Source organism: Melopsittacus undulatus, chromosome 8 (genome assembly GCF_012275295.1).
Source record: "Melopsittacus undulatus isolate bMelUnd1 chromosome 8, bMelUnd1.mat.Z, whole genome shotgun sequence".
Taxonomy (NCBI): Eukaryota; Metazoa; Chordata; class Aves; order Psittaciformes; family Psittaculidae; genus Melopsittacus; species Melopsittacus undulatus.
Window position 1 is genome coordinate 1,541,347 of NC_047534.1, and position 23,526 is coordinate 1,564,872.

A 23,526-nucleotide genomic window follows, 5' to 3' on the forward strand; every position below is an offset into this window, starting at 1 on the left:
TTTTTCCCTTACAAGGGGGCCGGGATACTGGGAAGCAGGATCCTGCTGCTATGGAAGTGCATGGGCAAGTGCTCGCAGCCCCCAGCACCTGCAGTTGTTGGTGCTGTTGCTCTGCAGCCCCAGGGCTCTGGGAATACCGGTGTACCCAGCACCCTCTCCCATTCTGGAAGGGTTCCAGCCTTCCCTTGCTGATTGCTTCAGTATGTGCATTGCAGATGATGAGAGATGAGCGGGACCAGCCCTTGCTGCTGGGTGAGACAGCAGCCAGGGCTGGGCCCTCATGCTTCCCATGGCTCTGTTCCATTCATCTCTCCTTACTTCCATGAAAACCCAAGGTTTTTGCTGGAAAATGGGTGTTTTCCACCCAGAAAGTGAGGTCATGGCATGCACAGCTCCAGCATGACCTGCTGGCTGCTCAGCCTTTGATTTCGGTGTCTGTAGCTCATGAGAGCCATGATGCATGCCACTATTTGGGCAAATGAGTGTATTAGCTCCTTCTGTTCATTACCAGAGTCATTATCTGTTCATTAGCTCTTCTTAATGGGGTGATATTTTGCTGTCTTAAGGGGTTTGCAGAGTTAAGACTGGAATAGACAATGCAAATAGACAAAGAAAATGCATTGCTCCTATATATGGCTTAAGTAGTGCTGGGAAATGGAGCCTGTGTGATGCTGGGGGCACCTGCAGCTACTGACCTATGCTGGGGCTGCCCAGCACCATTGCAGGATGGAGTGGGACCATCTCTGCTTTGTGGCGGCCTGAAAATCAGGGGTTTGACCCAAAATAGCAGCTTGATCCTTTTGCTACTACTGAAAAACTGATGAAATTCAGGTTTTATTGCATTAAACCCTGAAATCTGTGTTTCCCACAGCTGGGGAGCAGGTTTTGCTGGGGGTGCCCAGTGTTGAACCCAGTGGTTGCTTTTGCCTCCCTCCTTCACATCCCATTTCTTACTTTCCCTGTTGCCAAAACCCAACCAAATGCATGTCAGGACACTCATGACCCTGCTTCCCTCCCCTTTGAGCTCCACTTTGGCTCCTCATGCATTTGAGACATTCCCTTTCATACTTTGCTTTACACTTTGTTATTGCTCCAGATGTTCCCGTGCTCCATCCCACACCTTCCTCTCCCTTTGGCCACTGGATATTTGGCTGAACCAGAGCCAAATGAAAGCTACCCCCACCTGTGCCTGGGATTAGCAGTGCCCATGCCAGAGCTTCATAGACTTGTAAATGCAGCCATCTGCACTGTGTGATGGTGATTTTTTGACGGCAAAGAGGCAAAACCAACCCCTACCACCCAAAATGGGTTTGGGAATTTTCCCCTGGAAAAGAAAACAGCAGCTTGTAAACAGATTTGCTTGGGAAAAGCTGATTCCTGCAGAGATTGAATGTGGTGGCATGGAGCTGGCTGTGGCTCAAGGGAAGTCCCTGTGATGCAGGTGAGCAGTGAGGATGCGCTTGGGCTCCAGAGGGATCAGCTCTGCTCCTCACTGGTTGATGTTGGGAATGGTTAGGATGTAATTCACCAGCTCTGCTCCCCAGGGCTGTGTCTGGCTTTTATAGCATGGAGGTGGCCCTGCTTGTCCAGTGTGGGAGAGCTCAGCTGGGCTCCAGGCCTCATGGCTCTCTGCAGTGGGTTTAGCACTGCAGTGATGGGGAGAGGAGGCTCAGGGCTGGCATCCTTCCTTTGCCATCACCTTCTTATGGGTCCTTCCTTTACCATCATCATTTCCTAGGGTGCTGATGCACCTTCCAGGCTCCCCAGTCTGTCTCGCTGCCCCCAGCTGAGCAGCAGCAGGGAAAATGCAACAGAGGCATGATCCAAATGGAGTCAGATCCATTTATAGGCTAAAAAAGGTGGAATTAAACCATGTGCTGACCCTATTGCTAGCCTGTTGTAGATGTGTTTTGAAAAGGAACTAGGAAATTCGGTGCGGCCAAACTGGCCACAGATGGGGCTTGGAGCAAGTGCTCGAGTGGAAGGTGTCACTGTCCATGGCAGGGGTTGGAACTGGATGAGCTCTAAGGTCCTTTCCAACCCAAACTGTTTTATGATCCTATGTTGTTATCAGAGCTGATGGGTTTGGGGCTGACCCAGTGCTGGCAATGCCATGGGTCAGATCTCAGCTGCTGTGGCCAGAGGTTTCCCCTGTGTCCTCCTCCTCCTATGGAGCTGAACTGGTGCCACATCTCCCCCATCCTGGGGTAACACAATTGATTCAGACCCACAGATAAAGCACCATGTGGTGAAACACCCACAAAATGAATACCTGTGTTTGCATCCATATTGATGGGCCTCCCTGAGCCTTTACTGGGATGCTTCCAAGCACATTAGAGAGATGCATATTTGGCATGTAATTACCTCCAAATGAGATCAGCAATGAACATGTAATTATGGCTTCAGAGAGTTACTGAGCTTGTAAAGAGCAGGTAAGCAGTTGTTGAGATACCTGGGGCTGGTCAGTCAACTGCTTGTTGCACAGGTTGATGCAGCAGAAATAACTGCTGGGGATGCCAGGGGTGTTGGAGAGGATGATGATGAGTTGGCAATGATGGGATATTGCTCAGGGAAGAGGAAGGTGACAGTGGCTCACCCCTGGGTTGTGGCTCTGGTAAACCCACAGGGACTTTGCCACCTCCACAGCACTGAACCCACCTTGTCCCTGGGCTTTCTGGGCTGTGGATCCCCCAAAACACCCATCAGGGTGCTGGGTGCTGCACTGAGAGTCCTGGCATCATCCATCTGCAACCAGTGACATGTCACCCCTGAGAAAGGGGCCTTTCTCAGCTGGAAATGCCCTTGCTGCCCCATACATCTAACCAGGATAAAGCAATCCCTCTGCTTCTGCAGACCTGTGTGATCAGACACTGGGTAACAGCAGGTTAAACACAATGGAAGCACCTTTGCTTTGTGCCTCTTCCCCATCCCTCTATGTTTTCACTCCCAGGGTGATGTGAAACCATTTTCACTCTCGTGTCTTCACCCAGGAGGGCACCAGTGAAGGAATCACTGCAGCCAGCTCTGGGTTTGTGTGTATGGGGAATGAGAAGGGGAGTGAGGGCAAGGCAGCACTGGGAAGCTGCATGGAGCACACCGGATGGCAGCCGGAGTTCCGGGACAGATCTGGGGAGCGAAGGGCTGTGTCTGATACTGCACAGCTCTGCCTGCTCTAATAAAAATCGCACATTTCATGTATATTATATTTTAAATTGAAGCTTTAAAAAAACCCCGGTGGGTTTTGGCTGCTCTATCCCCTTATTGGGATTATTGAAATCAAAACCAGAAACAGGGAATGGCTCCTTTTGTAACTGCAGCTGGATGGGAGCCAGCCGTGTCTGCGCTGCCGTGAGCAGGCTCTGCTTCCCACTGCAGGGGCAATGGGGATGCTGCTGCCCCAAAATGCTATAGGGGATAATGTGGAGCTGTGGTACCCACATCCCTCCTGGGGTGATGGAGGGAGCTGAAACCCTCACTGCTGGGATGCTGATCCTGAGACAAGAGGGGCTTTGCTTCGGTCCAGGCAACATGGACTGAGCCCCCAAATCCCAATGGAACCTGAAGATGACTGAGCATCCCAATGGCAGGGGATGGGACCCTTGGAACCGGTGGGTGTTTTTGCTGTCTCCAGCTCCCTGTTACTGTTGCAGCCAGGGGCAATTCTGTGCCGGGGTTTTGCAAAGCCATATTAAGGAAACTCTCGCCCTGGTGCTGCTGGCTCTCCTCCAGGCTGGAAATTGCATTCCCCCCCCTTGGAATTCCTGCCGGGGTTTCAGATGGGGAATGTTCGGCTTCACTTTCCATCCCGAGCTGCTGTCACACGGTTTAATAACAGGGGCTGTGCTACACCCCGGAGGTGGCCGTGAGCCAGGAGCTTGGAGCAGACCCATTGGAGTGGTTGTGGTGAGGCTTTGGATGGCCACAGAGGAGCTGGAGCTGTGGCAAAGCCCCGGCCGTTCCTGCCCAGCTCAGCCCCTTGGACTGGGGATGGAGCCTGTAGGTTCATCATCATCCTGTGCATGGTGTGGGGATGGGTTTGTTGGTGTCTCCTTTGCTCCAAGTGATGGGAAACCTGGTCTGGAGGGGATCGATTCATTCCTGCTTTGTGCTTGTATCCATCCCAGATTGGCTGGGCTTGGGGACCTCAGGTTAAGCCCCAATGGTCCTGTCTGTGTTTGTCTCTCTCAAACTGCCTCTCCCCATCAGCAGGATCAGGGCAAATTCTCCCCCCACATTACATTGAGGATGAGTTTTCCTTTCAATACCTGGGAGATAAACTCAAAGCTTGCTGGGTCCCTGAGGAAATGCTTGTGGATGTCATAGACTGAGCTGGGTGTCAAGGGGTGGCCTTTGGAAGTCCCCTGAAGGGACTACAGAGGGATGGCACTGACAAAGACTCCAGTGGCATTCCTCCATCTGGATAAGCCTGTGGTCCAGCCCCGGATGGGAATCACAGCTCAGAGAATGACCCTGTCTCTCTGGCTGTGCTGCTTTAAGGACAGTCACAGAGCAGCTCTCATACACCTTTGGGCATCCCACCCCCTGTGTTACCCACATCCCTGCAGATGGAGACCCCCGCATCCCAGGGATGGGGTTTGCCTCCCTTGGCTGCAGGCACTGGTTTGCCTCTTACCCAGCTCCCTTTCACAGCTTGCTCTTTGAACCCAGGCAGTTGTGCTGTATTTGTAAAACACACCGCTGTAATCAGGGGAACAGCATTCCTAATTGGATTGGAACAGCCTGGAGTAATTGGCTGTTTGGGAGCAGCCGTTTCGAATCAAGCTGTGCGCGCCTTAATAAGTTTGCCTTTATCAGCTTGGCAAACTCCGCGGTGGAGGTGACCTGGTAAATGATCCCCTGTGTTTCTAAAGCATTTTTCATCCCCACTGATCCCTTGAGCCCTCTTCTTCCTCCCTTTGTAATAACAAAGTAGGGGAAATCCCGGAGCACCCACACTGTGGCTCCTGCTCTGCGGGCAGAGGAGGGGTGTGCTGTGATGCTGGGGATGCCAATTGGGATGCTTCTTGATGGTTATCCGGGGTCCCATCCTGCTCGGACCCACTGTGTTTGGGGTTGGGGAGAGGATGGGCTGTGGGGGGTGGTCCTGATCACCCCCTTGGATGCTGCAGTGGGTGCTTTGGAAGGAGAGCTCATCTCCACTGATGCAGCCAAGGTGGGCAGGAGGCAGCATGCAGCCACACCAGCCCTAGGAACACATGGTCCTCAGGAGCACAGGGACCAGCCAGGCTGCTTGTCACTGATGAAGGGTGGCCCTGCAGTAAACTGATGGTAGGTCTGTGCATGGATGGAGCATCACCATCACTGAGCATCCCACAGGCTGGACTGTTGCTCACTGTACCCTGGGGGTGCTGGCACTGATCAGCTTCATCCTCTCTGCTGCTTTATTCTGCCCTTTTGCTGCTCACCCATCAGTGCTGGGCACTGCAGCTGTGGGAGCTCCATACCAGCTCGGATGTTTGATCTCTTCCCCTTGGCAGCCATTGCATGCTCCTTTGGCCATACTCCAGCCCCTCAATGGAGCATCATCCTCCACATATCCAGTGTCCTGGCTGCCCCTGGGCTGCCTTTAGCCCCTGGTCCCCAGGAAGCTGCTGAGCCATCAACCCTGTCGTGGGCCTTCCTGGGACCTTCCTGTTCCTGCTGGTACCCGGTGCAGGGTGAATGACCCTTCCCATCCTCAATGGAGACAATCAGCTCCGGGGTTCACAGCACCCTCGGTCAGGGGCTGAGGCAGTGGTGATGTAGTAGGTGAACGGCTGTGCTTGCATCTCATCAATCATGGCTCAGAAGTGCAGTGGCTCCCTCCACATCCGCAGTGTCTGTGCTGCTCCTGCCAGCGCTCACAGCCCATCCATAACACCCATGACGGCCCCGGATGCTTTCATCTGCCTCTGCCAGAGCAGCCCCACAGCTCCCGCAGGATGTGAGCAGCCCTGTGGCTGTAGGTGCCATCCGAGGGTGCTGAGCCCCAGCACCAGGGCTTATGCACTAACCGAATGGTGCTCAGCAGCATTGGGAGCAAGGTGAGGTGTTGGGTGCAGCAGTGCTTGTCCCTTCTCTCCCAGGGTGAGGATAAATCCCCCCAGCACCATTCCCTGCTCTGCACTGGGGATGGTGAGCAACGCATGGTGCTGGCAACCAGTGCCCATCTCAGTGGCATTGCTCCTGCCCATGGAAGGCAGCTCTGTCTGATGGACACCAGCACCAATGGGAGACCTTCCAGTGGGATCATGGAGCTCTTGGAAAGCTGCAGTATCAGAGCTGCAGATGAGGATGTACAAGCAGAGGGGGAAGGCACTTTTGGTGCACTGGCAGGGAATAGGGGACTGGAGAAGAATGGGGCACCAGATCCATGTCCCATTATCCTGCAGGCATCCTTGGGCAGCCATAAAGCCTGAGGGTGATTTAAGGGCACCAAGCACCAGGAACACTGGAACTGCTCATTTCAGAACCCCTTTATTTTCAACCAAAATGTCCTCATTTTGCTATAACTTTGCTCCTGAGTTCTTGTTGGTTTATACCCCGGAGCTGCTGGCAAGGCAGTGAGCTGGTCCTGGCCCAGTCGGGTCCTGGCTGATGCTGGGGACCCTCCTGCATCATGACCCTCTTCTCATCCAAATGTGGGGCTGGGAAGCCTCAGGCTCAGCAGCTCACCGTACTCAAGGCTCTCCCTCTTCATCACTGCAAGCCCCAGCTCACGTTTTAAGCCTTTTCCCTCAATTTTGAGGGTGAGAAAGGAAAAGGAGCTGCCCCTTTGACCAAGGCAGAGCAGCAGCAAGCACATGGGGAGCACCGGCTCCCCCCTCCACCTTTCCAGAGCTGTGTTTTGATGAAGTACCTCCACATGGATATATCCATGCCAAACTGTTCCAATTGGAGAGATTGCCATATTCCAACAACAACAACATCCCCCCGCCCCCCAACCCAAACAGGGAGCTGGAGCCGTTCCCACACGCCCCAAGTGAAACCGTCCCTGCTGCTGCCGGCTTGCGCAAACCCAACAAGAGCTGGCAAGTGCCGTGCGGCAGAGGTTGGATGTGGTTTCAGTTATCGCCCTGCTCCCGATAACAGATTCGCTTCCTCGTCATCATCCTCCCCCCTCCGCCCCCGTTTTCCATGGGGAGCCCCGATGGGGAGCGCTGGACGGGATCTGCAGCGCACTCGTGCTGTTACATCCGCTCCTTGACAAGCACGGCGCAGGATGGGGCCGGCAGCCACGAGAGGGCACAAAGCCCCGTCCTGCAGCCCGGAGCCCATTCTGGCATCGCAGCCTTGCCACCCTGCATCCCTGGTGTCATTCATCCTTGCCACCCTGCATCCCTGGTGTCATTCAGCCTTGGCACCCTGCATCCCTGGTGTCAGTCATCCTTGGTACCCTCCATCCCTGGTGTCATTCAGCCTTGCCACCCTGCATCCCTGGTGTCATTCAGCCTTAGCACCCTGCATCCCTGGTGTCATTCAGCCTTGGTACCCTGCATCCCTGGTGTCAGTCATCCTTGGTACCCTCCATCCCTGGTGTCATTCAGCCTTGCCACCCTGCATCCCTGGTGTCATTCAGCCTTGGTACCCTGCATCCCTGGTGTCATTCAGCCTTGTCACCCTGCATCCCTGGTGTCATTCAGCCTCGGTACCCTGCAGCCAGGCCAATGCATGGAGCAGGAGCATCACTGCCTCCCGGTGCTGCCGTGTCAGCACAGCTCTGCACCCTCCTGGTCCCAGGCTGCGGCTCTCCCCCTCCCCACCATGCTCGGACTCGTGGGATCTAATTACAAGAGGAGCTAATTGTGTTAATAGGTTAATTAAGACGCCGCTGATTTCAGACACAAACAGGGGAGGCTTTACATGAGCCTCCGTGATTTGAGGCATGTGATGGGATAGACCTGGGAGTGCTTCAGTGAAGCCAAAGTGGGTGCCAGGAACAACAGCCCCATGGGAGTCCCCAGCACTGGGTCTTGGCCGGTTTGGTTTGGTGATGGCACAGGCTGCCAGGAGGGCACAGCCAGGATGTGGTGGTGCCATCACTGCATGCAAGGCCTGGGCACAGCACCCAGGGGTGCTGCAGGGTCCAGCTCCCACATCCCACTGATGCTGTAGCACTGGATGGGGTTTGTTTATTTAGCAGCCTGGTTACTTTTGGGCCCCAGGGAATGGGGGATCCTCAGCAGCAGCTGGAAAATCACCTTATCCCACCCCATTACCCATCACACACACGTGTTAAATCACAACAACCAAACTGCTGCTTTGGGGCTTATTTTGAGGTGCAGGGGAATGGCTGAAAACCCGGGACTGCCCCTCCCAAGTACAACAAATACATGCACATGGGGTTGTGTTTCCACACCTGCAGTAGGTGCAGTCTAATAAGCGTTGCCCCATTGAGCGCTAATTGCTCTGCCGGGATGACGACTCTTTAGTCCCAGCCGAGGGCGTTTTAGCCTCACATGTGCATCCCAAAAACCCTTCTGCAGCCTCCTCTTCCTTGCGAGGAGCTGGCACAGGGTGCCCAGAGAAGCTGTGGCTGCCCCATCCCTGGCAGTGTTCAAGGCCAGGTTGGACACAGGGGCTTGGAACAGCTGCTCCAGTGGAAGGTGTCCCTGCCCATGGCAGGGGTTGGAGCTGGAGGAGCTTTAAGGTCCCTTCAACCCAAACCATTCCATGATTCTGTGATCCTTTTAAAAAGGAGAAAATCGGGAAGCCAGTGCCAGGCTCTTCCCCAGTGTCCTGGAAGCGGTGCCCCCTTCTCTGGCTCCTCAGCGGGGAGGGGGCAGCCGGGGCTGGTCCTCTGGGGGTGTCCCGGGGTACCCCACGCGTGTTCCTCGTCCCGCCCCCCCTCCATCCCATCCCATCCATCCCATCCCATCCATCCCCCGGGGCGTTGCCTCCCCCGCCCCGCATGGGGGGCGGTACGCGAGGGCCGGGCCGGGGGCGCGGAGCCGGGGCTAGGGATGGGGGGGGCTTTGGGGGGGGGGTTGTGTGTGCGAGCCGGGATGCGCTGCCCATCGGGGCCGGTCGCGGCCCCCGATGGGATGTAGCGGGCGGCTGCTGGGACCCGTCGGGGGCCGCCGCGCCTCGCTGCTCCTCACCATGATCCTCTTCTTCACCTACTTCTTCTACTGCCTACCGGGGCCCTGCGAGCCGCTGCCTCCGGCTCTGCTGCTGCCGCCGCCCGCAGCGCTCCCCGACGGCGCTGGGCTGGGGGCTGCGGGCGGCGGCAGCCGACGGTTCCCCCAGGCCATCATCGTGGGGGTGAAGAAGGGAGGGACGCGGGCGCTGCTGGAGTTCCTGCGGGCGCACCCCGGGGTGCGGGCGGTGGGTGCGGAGCCCCACTTCTTCGACAGGTGCTACGAGAAGGGGCTGCGCTGGTACAGGTAAGGGCGAGGGGGGGACGGGGTTGGGATGGGGGGGACGCCGCTGGTCGGTAGTGAAGCGCTGAGCGGGTCTAACCGCTGCCCGTGGCTTGGAGATGGGGTGGATTGCAACAGGAGGGTTGCGGATGGGGATAACGGGGGTCGAGGGGAGTTAATGGGGGGTGGGATGCGAAGGGAGCCGAGCCGCGGGATCACAGGGGAGAACGAGCTCCCATCCCTGCTCGCCGGGGAAGGGCAGGGAAAACCGGTGTTTCGGCGCCGGCGCTAGAGTCGGGAGCGGTGGGAATGTGAGCGCCGGTCCTCCCTAATGCCCCCATTGCCGTGTTCTTCCCTGTTCCCGTGTCTCCCTGTTCCCCATCCCGCAGCCCAGGTGGCCGGGAGCGGGACAACCCATCAGCGGAAATTTACCCTTTTCCCCTTCTGATTATCCATCCTTTGTGATTGTAACCTTTAATACTTCATTACCACCAGTCTCAGCGCGTCCCCACCGGCTTCCCTTAGGAATTCTTTTATTCGAATAGCTTATAAAGATAAAGGGAGCAAGAACCTCGGCTTGCAGGGGCGGGTTTGATCCTGGCTGGAAACATGAAGTCAGGGTAGGATGAAACTGCATCGCTCGGATCCCTCGGCTGTGTTAAAGGGCAGAGCCGGCTGATACAAGCGAGTTGCTTGGTTCTGAGGGTTCCAATGGAATTGAACTCTTCAGGCGATAAAGCCCTCGGAAGAGCAGCTACTGTGCATGTGGTGTCTATTAAAGTCCCGTCTCCCGGCCAACTCCAGAGCGGCCCGGCCAAGCGGAGTCGGAGCGTTAAGCCCCACAAAGCCCGTGAAAGGATCTGGTCCGTTGTTTTGAAGCCGATCCAAATGTGTAGGTTTATAAAAGCGCTGCGGTGTTCCCGGGGAAACATCTGAAAACAATAAAAGGAGTAGCTCTCCCTGTCCTTCCTGCCGCTCCATCCTCTTCTCCCTCGGGAATGCCGTGTTCTTCCGTGTTCTTAATGGTTCAGGGGAGGCTGCAGCCTGGGAGGAATCATAACCTGTGCAAAGCGGCGTGTTGAATGGGAAGTGTAATGTTAGTGGTAATTTTACCCGCAGAGTTTCAGCTCTGTGAGACCACATCTGGGCTGTAAAGTTACTGCCTTAACGCACCTTCAGACGCAGTGAGTAGCGCGCTTAGTTTTATGGCTGTATTAATACCGCCGTGATTTATCAGCTCATTTCTCAGGCCCATTTGTAGCTGAGCTGCTCCAGGAGCAATAACGATGATAACTCATCTTTTGGGGTGAGGATTCCAACGGAGGTCTCGCTTGGCAGAATGGGAGTTTAATGACTGGCGAGCACATAATTAAAGAGGGAAGATCGAACGCTTTCATATGGCCGTAGCCCGGTGAGATGCTCACTGCGAGGAGCACAGCAAGGGAAGAATGAATAAATCTTAGGTTTGGATTGCTGCGTGGTGAGTTTGGAGTGCAGGGAGCCTGGCCTGAGCCCAGCGCGATGTTTGCAGCTCACGCTGCATATGGTTATGGTAAAGGGAGGTAAACTGGGAGGGCTAGAGCAGGGCAGGGTTTCGGCAGGGCCAGACGCATCGCAGGGGAGAAGCTGCATCCTTTCTAGTGAGGGAGAAATCAGTAGTTGTTTTGCTTTAGCTCTGTGCTAAGTGTGTTTTCAATCACACACACAACTATTTGCCGTAGTTTCCTCTTCTTTGTGCCTCCCTTGTTTTGTCTTCCTACAAGACCTTCCTATACCAAGGGTATTTTTCCCTGGGAAAGCCAGACAGAGCTAAATGCTTAAAGCTGGGATGTGCTGGAGCAGAGGGGAATAGAAGTTGGACAGAAGTTCAGGTTTTTCCAATGAGTATCTCAAAGTGCTGTAAACATTGCTGAAATATTTGAGCACGCTCGGAAACCAAAATTACACCAAGTGCTGCTCAAGCCAAGATATTTGGCCTGAAGGCACCTGTAGGTCCTTGCTTGTCTGGAGTAAATGTGGAAAAAAGAATCCCTTGGAAATATCGCCATGGAATGGTTTTGTTCTTTCTTGGTAGTTCAGTTCTGCACTGATTTCCCTGCTGTGGCCAGGAGTATCTGCTTGTGGGTGCAGAGTAGTTTATGCTATAACGTAAGTTACTGCCTGCAGCCATTTGTTCTTACTGGAATGTTTTATTGGATTTATATTAGAACTAGTCCAAAGTGTCTTTCCTTGAGTAGCTCTTTTTTGCTAGAGAAGAGAAAAATGCTATGCAAAAGCAGTGTCTCGTATGGAATTCCTTGAGTTACTTACTATAGGTTTAGCTAATTATAAGAAGATTAAATACCTTTTTGAGACAGCAACATAAATTACCTAATGGATAATCCGAGCATGATGTGACCTTTTATCCTAAAGCAAAACATTATATTCTTTTTTTGGCACTCAGAACTGCTTAATGTAAACGGAATGAAAGCAATGAAGGGTGTTGGTGTGTTATGAAGGGTGTCAGTGTGTCTACAGCTCCACTCAGGCAGCGGTTTGGGGGTGAGAGCGTCTGGTTTGGGGTTATGAGTGTCCTATTGGGAACTTGGGACACTGCCTGGCTGCTTTTGGGGTACGTAGGTGAATGCAATCATTAAGAACTTGGTTGAATCCGAGTTATTTGCCACTGATATTGAGAACTTCATTGCAACAAAATGAAGGGATGTTCGATGCAATGGCATGGGGCAAATCCTGCCTTTGCTTGTGTTCATTGAGAACTGCATGGGTGTAACTCCTCTGTGGATGCAGAACAGCACCCACTTTCACCCCAGGAGCTTCTTGCTATGAGGGGGAGCAGAGCTTGGGTCAGAGGCAGCATTTGGGGTGCATTGGGGAGCAAGCAGGGCCACAGGCTGCATGCTCTGGCGGAGGCTGCTCCACTGGCGACGTTTTGGGGGTGTAGCTGGGATCTCTGTATGGGATTGTTCCCTTTCTGGCTGCCAGAGCCGGGCTTGTTTCCCATGGAGCCGCCCGATGCTGCTCAGAGGTTTGGACCACTCTGCCTGGCACTGTAATGCAGCGCGGATGCAGTCCTGTGGGAAAAGGGGAAGAGGGAAAAGAGCAGGAGACACGGTGGATAACGGCGGCTTTGGAGCAGTGCAGGGAAAGGACTTTGCAGATGCTGGTTTGCATAAAAGGGAGTTTGGGGGAATTCATGTTGAGAGCACTCGGTCTGATGTCGCTTATCCACACAAGAGTTTCCCTGTCTCCATCTGCCAAAGCCTTGCAGCGACATCAGCTCAACGTGATGCTTTTCCTCTGGTTTGTATTATTTATGATCTGAGTCCCTCTTTTCCATCTCCTCTTCCTGCCTTTTCCAATAGCCAAAGAAAGAGTTACACAGGAATGAGGCTGGGCCAAGGCTCCCAACAACCCTGCACATCCCTGAGCGAAGCACGCACAAGGAAGCAGCACTGGGATTGTGCTCAGTGAAATCACACCCTGGGTGATTGCACGTGCTGGATTTCATAGGAATTATCAAGAATTCCTTATTTTCTTACACTTTGGGGCCAAAAGTAGTGAAAAGCACTGCGGGATGGCTCAGCACAGTTGGTAAACGCCTCTTGGTCAGTGGATGGGCTGGAGCCTGGCACACAGTGAGCGGGCATCCTCTGCCATTGCAGAGCCATCCCAGGGATCCAAACCTCTGTATTTAGGTTTTTATTGACATTTCCCCTTTTGATCAGATGCAGCACATGAAGAGGAGGAACTTTTCACGTGCATCATCATGGATTACGCTGTGATTCCATGCGTGCATTAAGCAGTGCCGGGGGTGTCCCAGCTTGGGAGCATCTGTGTGTGCCCAGGGGAGGCAGGCAGTGAGCAGAGAGCTGCTCCGTGTGATGTGGGGTTGGGCTGGGTTTCCCCCCCCCCCTTTCCCCTCTCCTTCAAACCCATTCATAGGAGCTAATAATGTTCTTGAAAGGCATCCAGGATTTCTTGAGCCAGACTTTGTTATCTCCAAACCTTGCAACCCTGAAGCTTTTGAGCGGCAGGGAAAGGACGCGGCTCCAGCGCTGCTCTTTTGACTTTTGCTGTGAGTGTTATTGGCAGTTGAAAAGTGGAGCTAAGTAGATGCCTTGAGGGGGTTTTTGTGTGTGTTGTGATTGTACAGACAGATCAAGACACTCTATAGTGCAAGCTGTTGAATAAAACCCGAGGTTTCGGCTACCCTGGAGTCACCCGGCTGCGTTTTGGCAGGGAGCTTGTATCCCTTTCCAGGGGAGCTTTTCACAGGCACATTTAAGAAACACATAGGTGGGAAGAGACAAAGGAACCTTGCGAGGAGTCAGATGGCGATGCACTGAGCCCTGCTCCGGGACATTATCTCTATTCATTGACACCAGTTAATCTGTTCTCCTGATGGACTCACGTTTCAGCGCTCCATGTCTGAGTGGCCCTTGTTTTTCTTGGTGCATTTGCAAAGGCTCAGTCCTGCAACGTGCTCCTTGTGCTTTACTGCTTTGTGAGCTCTTCTTTCTTCCTCCTATTTTATCTTTCATTGCAAAAAATTGAGCCTTTCTCTATCAGCTTCTCCTCTCCTCACCCCCGTGTCCCGAAAATAAATCCTCAAATGCAAAGGAAAAATGCAGGAAACCTGAGAAAAAGCTGAGATTTTGTAACCAGGATGAGGTATTTTAAAGCTTTTATTTAATGCACTTTGCTTTTATTCAGTGCTTTAGACCCAGCTCTATGCTTTCAAGGCCAGATTAGAAGGAGCTTGGAGCAGGCTGGTCTAGTGGAAGGTGTCCCTTGTGGAACCAGATGAGCTTAAGGTCCCTTCCAACGCAAACCAGTCTGGAATACACTTAGGGCTTAAGCACTGTGTGCATCCCGGGTCTCCCTGCCGTGGCATGTCCCTGTTTTACTGCTGCCTGGCTTTGGGAAGCGATCCGTAATCCGTGCGAAGTTTGGTCTTCTGCAAACTGCTTTCACGTGGGATTAAAAATAGCTTTAACTGCCACGATGAGGAATTAACATTTGAAACTGTTTAAAGGCAGATATTACTGAGGGCAGGCAAGAGGGGCTCTGCCTGCCTCCTTTAGGGGGGGTCTTTCCCACCGCACCGAGCCAGCGATGGGGTGAGGAGCATGACTTGGCCATCCAGCCCCCCATTTCCACACTGAGGTTATTCCCTTGCTTTCACGTGGCAGCTCCCAAGTTTCATTCCCGTTCCAAAGCCCGTGAAGTTCTTCCTGCTGATACAAGCGGGTTTGAGAGTCTGAATTCCAGCCTGGCTCAGCTGCAAGGCAGCGTTAAGCCGGGTTATTCCATGTGTTGTTACGTAGATAGTGTCAGGCTAAAGTGATTAAAGCTGCATGTTGGTGTTGGCTGTGATTTCTATGGGATGAAAGCTGCGCCTTGCAGAGTGGAACGAGCCACGGTCTTCCCGGCTGAGGAATGCTTTCTCTGCCGCTGTCTCTTAAATAAATGGTGGTTTCATATACAGGCTGTGCAGTGGGGTGTGCAGGAGTAACCCGAGTGTCTAAAGGATCTCAAGTCTGCCAGCGTTGCTATCCCAGACTGCTTAAATAAATACATAAAGCTGGGCACCTAGGAATGATGGGGCTGGTTTAAACAATGAATGTTATGTGAACTGATGCCTTTAGAAAGATACTTCTCTATTTATGCCCTTTTTCTTGGGCTGGAAATTGAAATGCATAAACAGGGGCTGGGTTTTTATCACCTACATGTAAGCTCTCTGAAAAGATGCCAAACGTGATGAAAAGTTCCCAAACAGCAGCAAAAGCTGCAGGGTTTCTGTTTGCTGAACTATTGGGGAGCAATAGTCATAACAGAGTAAGAGTTTTGGGGTTTCATCCTCAAACTATCATGGTTTGGGTTTGGTTTTTAGGGATGATTTTTAGGTGCAGACAAGGTTGGTGCATTTCAAGGGTGCTTTTATGCAAGGAGAGGCTATTACTTAAGTGAGTTCAAAGCTTATTTATAAAACAGTAATTACCATCCCCTGGGATGGAAGCTGGCAGCTCGCATCCAGACGAGGAGGGGGATACAGCAGTTAATTGCCAAATATGCTTAAAAGCTGCTTCCTGACCTTTTAGGAAACTTTTAGCTGGAACAGGCTCGGGCAGAGATTGAAAACCTGCCTAATGAAAGGCCAGGTTTAATACCAGGACTTAGCTCTAAATGGCTTTTCAAAGGGCTTTGGAAATCCTCCTGCTTAGGGAGACGGCGTCGGAGGGATGCTCCGGTGTCCTGCAGGACAGTGCTCTGCCCCAGAGCAAGAGCTGATGGGGCTAGGTGAGACCAAACCCTGGTGGCTTCCCCCCATATCCCAGTTTTTGGGTTGGCCTAAAGGGCTGAGGAGGCTGGAACTGCCTGGAGCTCTTTGGCATGGTCTGCTCTCCCCTGAATGGGTTCCTGTGAGGTGCCCCCACCGATGCCCTCCTCTATGGAGCATCTTGGATGGCTCAGTTTAATCCCTACCCTTGCTCTCATGCTATATTTCATCCCTCCAGTGAGATCCAAGCCATGTGCTGTGAGGGAGATGGAGATGCTCCATGTCCTGCAGCATCAAGGAGGTGCATTGTGCCTGCCTGGGCCCAGTGTCTTTGCCCACTGTGTCCTCCCTGACCTGCTTCAGCAAGCTGAAAGCTCATCAGCTTCTCCACCTGGATGGGAGAGGAGCTGTTGGAGCTCATGGATCTCCCTGTGTGCCTCCCAACACATTCCTCTCCGAGTTTGTTTAGCAATGTTTGAAAGTGAGGAGCAGAGGGATGTTCTGGATGACTTACAGCCTGCCTTTGAAAAGCACTTGGTTGCAAGCCCAAAGTGCAGTTGAGAGCGGAGGCAGCCTGGTCAGGTCTGGTCCACTCAGGGAGGTGTTTCTTAGATGGGGCTTTCCTTGCAGGAGGATGTCCAGGGTCCCCTTTAGTGTTAATGGTCCTGGGTGGAAAAATCACAGCAACCCATTTGATTTTGCCCCCTTTTCCCTCCGTGCAGAGACAGCTCGTAGATCACAGGGGTCTGAACGTCCTCAGGATTATTCATGCATCCCTTAAGTGAGTCACTCTTGATCTGAAGAGTCGTTTGAAATGCAAATGGGGGTATTGCAGTCAGTCAGTCAGGCGGCCGGGGCACAGAGCCAGGCACTGGCTAACCGAATCTAAACCCACAACTGGTCCCAGTGCACGGGGTTGTCAATCCTGACTCTGGGTGCTGCTGGTGTTTGCAGGCAGTGGGATAGTTCTGCCTGCAGAGATCCAGGCTTTACATGGGCGAGATGCTCTAGAGCCACAGACCAAAAGGAGCATCCCTGTTCTGGCCCATGACATGAGCCACCTTGACCTGGAGATGCAGAATGCTGGACCAGCACCATTTGAGACTAAAATACAGGGTGAAATGGTTGAAATTAGCTTCTCAGACACAGGTGTGGAAAACTTTAATGGTTTGGGCTATTAAAGCACCAGCACATGAATGTTTTAGGTGGCCGAGGGGAACAGCAGCACTGTGGGAGCAGGATGTGGGAGGGATTTAATATGCCAAATGTGCTCTATTGAGACAAACCCTTTGCCAGGCAGGGACAGGAGGGGGATAAAACACCTCTGGTCCAGTGCTGGGGGTGGCACAAGCATCCCAGGAGGCCGGGATCACTGTGCATTTTAACACACCAAATTGATTACAAGCAGAGGAGAATTACATTAATATAGTCACTTGTCACTGAGGTCTTATTAGTAATCTCCACTCATTAGTCTGGAGAGAATAAGGATGTGACCTTGTTAAGTGTCCTTGCAGAGCTGACCACTTTGCTATTGATTTATTACTTAACCCCTAAACAGTGTGTGTGTGGCTCTGTCTGTGTGTGCTCCTACCCACGGGTGCACAGGAGGTGTTTAGAGGTGGAATGAAGAGCTGCCCATCTCGGCAGCACCCTTTGGGCTGGTTCAGCTGGTGAATTAGCAGCCGCTTTCAGTGGGCACTGTGTTCTGGGGAGGGAGAAAAGAAGGACCTGGTGGTGATTGATGGGAAGGGACAAGCAAAGTGACAGATCACATCCCCGGAGGCCACATCACACTTCTGCCTCCTGCCCAGCGCTGCATGGGGCTGGCGGAGCCCTCCTGCATCGCCCAACTTCCCAGCTGCTCCGAGCCCACAGCATCCCAAGCCCTGGTCCTGAGGGGCCTGGGCTGTGGCTATGGAGGGCAGGATGGCTCTGCTGTGAGTGTGAGCAGGCTCGTCTTGCTGCAGGTGAAACCAAGCCCCCATTGCGAGCTACAGCACAGTGAGGAAGGGATTGGGATGCTCCTGATTCCCTGTTGTAGCCTCCTGCAGCACTCTGCCTCTCTGCATGGATGGGCAGGACTCTGAAATGCCTCTGCCACCTCTGCAGTGCTACATCAGATTTAGTTTCATTTTCTTCCTGTCTTTTCTTCCTTGTGGCTGCTGATTGTGCTCCAAAAGATTCCCCTACCTCTACCTGCCATTCACCATGCACTGAGTACTGTTGTTCCCATTCCTGTCTATGCTATGTTCCCATGTAATTCCAAGTGACACTGCACCCCCATGGACACCCTACCAGGGAGGAAATGTCAATAACAGTGGAAGCAAAAGAAATCCTCCAATTACCAGGAGCAGGGAAGGGGCTCGATAAATGCCATTGATCAGGCGCTTGTCAGTGCAATCCCTCAACCCTTGTCAATAGATGCTGCGGTGGCTCTCGGGGATGGGTGTGCTGCTGATGGCCAGGAAAAGCCTTTCCCAGCTTCAGACCTGCCGGGTTGGGACCTGCAGGCTCCATCCCTGTGAGTGACAGCCCAGTGGGGTGTGTAGATGGGGTTGGGGGGGGGCATCGTCAGCTTCCTCCGGCTGCCTTTCTATCTGAGCAAATCATGTTCCTCTGCCACACAAGCCATGAGAAAAGCATCAAGGGGCTGCTGCCAAGTACTTTGGGCTGAGAATTTGGGTTTTGTTGAGGGAAGGGATCGTTTGTCTCCATGAAAAGCCCGTTTTGGGGGAGGGATGGAGCTGAACGTCCCCCCCTGCGGTGCCGGAGACCCAAGCGTGACAACCTGTATCCGCTCGGCTGCCACCCGGGCTGCTGCTGGTGCCTCTCCTGCACAAAGGAGCCGTCGGGCAGGGGCTGGGCTGCTGCCAGGAGGAGAAGGGAGAAAGACATCCCCAAAGGTCTGATCCTGCACCGAGGGGAGGGCTGGGATGCTGCGGGATCAGGAGGTGAGGGTCCAACACTGGTGGCAGGAGCATCCCTGCACCCCGCTCTGCATCCATGGAAACCCAGACTGGTTTGTGTTGGAAGGGACCTTAAAGCTCCTCCAGCTCCAACCCCTGCCACAGGCAGGGGCACCTTCCACTGGAGCAGCTGCTCCAAGCCCCTGTGTGCAACCTGGCCTTGAGCACTGCCAGGGATGGGGCAGCCACAGCTTCCTATCAGAGTCTGAAGCTTCAATCTCATCTTAGGTAGCATGGTTTAGATGGGAGGGTGAGGGTTCTGGTTCTGTTGAGTGTGATGGTGAGAGAGCATTGCTCTGTGCTGGGGATTGGAGCTCATCTCTGCTGCTTAACTGCATCCCACAGGGAGGCAGAGGCAGCAGCATCAGAGCCCATCAGTCTGGGAGGAGATGGTGCTGCTGAGCCTGGTACAGCCCATGCTGGTCCCAGCAGGTCACTGTAATGGGCCCAGGCTGTGAGCATGGTGTGATGGTTGATCACCCACTGTGCGGATGGGAGGGACACTGCGTTCCCCATGAGAGCACACTTGGTCTGATCCTGATCTTGTTACAAGGCAGATAACAAGGGGTGGCCTGGTTCAGTTCTGATCTTGGTATGGATATTAACAATGAATGCTTCTTTACTTTGAGGTGAGGGCTTGCTGTATGCAAAGGACTTAGCAGGGATCACTATAAGGCCTCTGTCATGTAAAAGGTTCATAAAACTTGAATTACTGAACAGGAACCTTGAATGAGAGATTCCTTTTTAGCACCGATCACTTTAATGGCACAAAACCTCTTCAAAACACTCCTTTCTTGGCAAACATCCTTTAAAATAAAGGCAAATTGAGGCTTAAACCCTGCCAAAGTTTGGTGACCACTTAACTCCAGCTGTGCACAGCTGTGGGAGCCTCATGTCAGTGTTTGCATCACGGCTCAGTGAGCTGCCTCTAAGTGTTAACACACACCTTGTTGTCAGTGGAATTCTGGTTGTCTGATGAATTACACAGCTCTGTGTGTGTATGTGCAGTGTATCCAGGTCTGACCCGAAAACAGTCCCCACACCCTATACTTGGGTGAAGTTGGAGCCAAGTTCCTGGATGAAGAGGAAGGGTAACCAGTGAGCCTGTGGCTCCATATGAAGTCCACCATGGTCTGAATGTGCCAGTGGATGGGAAGACAGCAATAAGGGGCAGCAGAAGGTGGAAGGATGCTGGGGCAGTGGCTGGGTGTCCCGACAGGCTGCGTCACCTCATCCCTGTGTGGCCATTACCATAAGGCCCTGCACATGCTGCACGTTAGTTGCCCGAGTCACTGTGCAGGCCATAGAAGAACAGCTTTAAAGAGCAAGTAAAACTGTTGCCACTTCAAAACTAGGCTCAGAATTGATGCCAGGACTCCAACAGACTGATGCTCCTTTATTCTCCTTTTAATTAATTCCTTTGCCTCCAGTGAGTTTCCATCTTTTCTTTCTCTGCAATCAAAGGGCTGCGAGCAGCCAGGCTTGCATTAGGAGCAGACTGATCCAACCTTGTTTTAATCTTCCTGTATCAGTTACTTGTCTTTTCCTCATGCTGCCACAATGCATCTGAAGCACATATGCCAACAGATGACTTGTTGCAGGAGAGATGGGGCAGGCAAAACCCTGGGGTTTGTTCTCGGCAGGTCTCCTTTGCTGGCAGTTTTGTATGGCAGCAAAGGGGAAGAGTCCAGATACACAAAGGGGCAATTATGTGGTCACCTGAGAAGTGCCTGATGATTTATGGTGTTATTAAAAGGTGATGGTAAGAGTAGAAAAGATTTGTAGCATCTGCATCGAAAACCCCATCCCTGACCCTCACACCCCAGATACCAACATATTAAATATCCAGGCAGGCATTCAAGCCTGTGGATCGCTTTGACAGGGAGCCCTGCGCATCTGGTAACACTTGGCCTGATACTTAAGACCCTGGACAGTGTGTAATTAAACATAATTCACTCCTTGCCCTGTTGTGGACTCAAAGAGGCTGTTTCTGCTCGAAGGGGGGTCTCATAGAAGAGGAATATGCAACCAGAGTTGATGTGAAGATGAAGATGTGCTTTGGAGCAGCCATCTCTACATGGCAAAAGAGCAAGGACTGGAGTTTTCATGCTCTGCAGGAGCTAAGCCTGATCCAAACCAACAGCTCTATCTTTCTAGTCATGATTGCAGCTCCGAAACAGCCTCCATAGCTCCTAGATCTCCTCCTATGTCCAACAGTAATGTGCCAGCATCGGCTCTCCTTGGGCAGACTGCTGCATCTCCTCATTCTCTTGCCAGTTACAGACTGTAGAGGTCCAGGATGATGCTGTTGGCTTGGGCAGTAGGAGCCTGTGTTCTGGAGCAGTGCAGGATTCCTCTTTCTCTTTCTATCCCATTATTTGCTGTTCTGGTTCCCATGGTTGGGTGTTCTGCTCATTAGAGGGATGAAATCACAGCTGGAAGTGAAAGATGCAAAGGGGGAGCCGATCAAAGAAGACAGTCTGTGGTCCCACACCTTGATAGGGGTAGCCTGGATGTGTTATTGCATGTGTGGCAGCACAGCAGGGTCTGTAGTAGGGTTGGAGAGCTGGGATCTGAGAGAAAACAGTCTTGTTGTGGCCTTTGGTCCTCCATACCTCTGCAGCAGGAGATCCCTCCTCCCATACCCTGGCTGGCATGAATGCCATTGGCTTCAGTGGAATGATGCTGCTTTGCAGCAGTGGGGTTCCCAACTAGAAATGACAACAGCTGCCTTGGTTTGGGCAAGCACTGGGCTTTAGGAGCAAGTGGTGGAAGTGGCTCTGATGGCATCTTCACTTGCACTGCACTGAACTCACAGCCTCTGCTTTGTGCCGAGCTGAAAATGAGCAGAGAATGGGGAGGATGCATGTGTTTTCAGAGAGGAGGGGAGAGCTGGTGGTGCTGGGGGGGATAAAAGCAGCACATGTCTGATTGAATACATGGAGCAATGCAGGCCAGATGGCTGGAAGTCCTAAGAGCTGTTTAATAACTCCTAAACTCTTTGCTCTCTGGAACAAGATTACGGGCACCTGCAATCTCTCTGCTCAGTTTGCCTCCTGTGTTGGCTGTGTTACTCCTGGCTTTGGGTAGAGCTCTTAATATTGCTTGTGACCTTCAGGAATGTATGAAGTTATTATCTGGGGTGTGTTGAGCATCTTTCAGGGAGCAGGGAGTGAGTTGTATGGATGACACCTCCATCCCAGGGATTTGGAAGTGCCTCTGTGGTTGTCCCAATCCCTGTACATGTTACAGGGTCTAAAGAGCCCACTCCTGAGGGAGTCTCTTGCTCTAATTCACACTGAGCAGTTTGGAAACAGGAATATCTGTGCCAAATGATGACAAAGTCCATGATCTCCCTGGAGCAGAGCACAAGTGGATCCGTGGGACAAGCACACACTGAACATGGGCAGAGAGAGTTCTGATTCGCACTGTCTGTCCTCTGGCTCTTACCAGACTCTATAACTCACAGAGAAGCTGAGCTCAAACCATTTGTGCTGCAGCATTTGTCCTTCCTGGGAGAGAATCTGGGAATCAGGTCCTATCAGGTGTCATCCTCCTCCTGACAGCATCTGAACTGTGGGGCAAGGGAGGAGGGAGGATGTGTTTGAAGGGTTTTGGGGATGGAGATAAAGGTGCCTGAAATGATGCTAGGGATTGGTCCTCAGGATAGTCTTCTGGTGGTTACCCAGTGCCACATTGTCCTCCCTGGAAGCTAGGAAGGCCTTGGAGAGCCTGGGAGGACCCTGCTGGTCCACGCTTCCTTCAGGTGTCCTCATCTTTGCCATGCTCCATCTCTATGGCCAAATGTCTTCATTATGGGGATGCTGGTGAGCACAGTGGGACGAGTAAGTGCAGGAGGTGGATGGAATGGGACAGGCTTAGGGCATGATGAAGGAGGTGATTTCAGGACAGGACTGGGCAGGAACCTACATCCTCTGATCCATCCATTCAGCCTCCTATGAGGTCAGCAGCCTATTTTCTCCTCCAGTTTCCAAGAGGCTCTGGAAGTGCCAGAATAAGATGGAAAATGCTGACCGGGCAGTGTTCCTGGCCAGGAGAGGAGAGGTTTGCAGCACCGAGTTGTGCTCTGCTGTGACCACCAACCAGCTTCCCACATGTGGGAGATGGGGATGGTGCAGGCTGCCTTTGGAAATGACCCCGGATCACACTTATTGAGGGTGATCAGAGGAGCTGCTCTAAAGGAAAGGTTCTGTCTTTGGGAAGCCCTTTGCAGGTCAGTGGGGACTCCAAGCTGTTATTTGTTGTGGTCAGAAGTGAAGTTTCCCTCAAAGCAGGAGTTTGTGTTCTTTATTTCAACACAAAGCAATAATTCCCAAAGCCAAGTGAAATGTGGGATGTGGTTGGTGTCGGTGCTTCAAAACTGGGGAGGTTTTGAGCGGAAAACAGTCATTTGTGTTCCAGGGGAAAGGCTGATCTTTGCTACTTGAGAACCTTGCAATCAGCCATCAGGGTTCTCTGTGGATGCTTGATAGATGTAGATATATATAGATATATATATAGAGATACAGATAAAGATAGATATATAGATATAGATACATGGATATATATATATATTTTCTCTATAATACCTATTGTTTTGCAGCAGATAAATTGCTTTCAGGGTTGTTGTGTGGTCACTTCATGAGCAGATCCTGCATGAGTATCATCGCTTTGGGAGCTGCCCCCCTTGCATTATCTGTGCTACTACAAGAGCTATAGGGACAATTCAGAAACTGAAGAATTGTCATTTTGGGATGATCTTTATATAAAACCCAACCAAAGTGCCTGGAGCCCTTTGAGGGGAGGGAGCAGAAACTGCAGTTACATGAAGCTGGGCATCCTATATAACGCAGGTTGCAGCTTTTAAAGCTGCACAATGGGAGAACCCCTCTGATCCGTGTGTGTGCATCTCCTGTTT

At 52.5% G+C, this 23,526-nt stretch overlaps 1 protein-coding gene across 1 annotated transcript in view; it reads left to right on the top strand.

Annotated features, from left to right (window-relative positions):
* Positions 1 to 9,004: 9,004 nt before the first annotated feature.
* Positions 9,005 to 23,526, top strand: part of HS3ST6 (heparan sulfate-glucosamine 3-sulfotransferase 6) — a 31,274-nt gene continuing 16,752 nt past the window's right edge. The window contains exon 1 of the mRNA XM_034065482.1: positions 9,005 to 9,386. Within this exon, the coding sequence (XP_033921373.1) occupies positions 9,040 to 9,386 (347 nt within the window). The 5' untranslated portion in view covers positions 9,005 to 9,039. The remainder of the gene's footprint in view (positions 9,387 to 23,526) is intronic.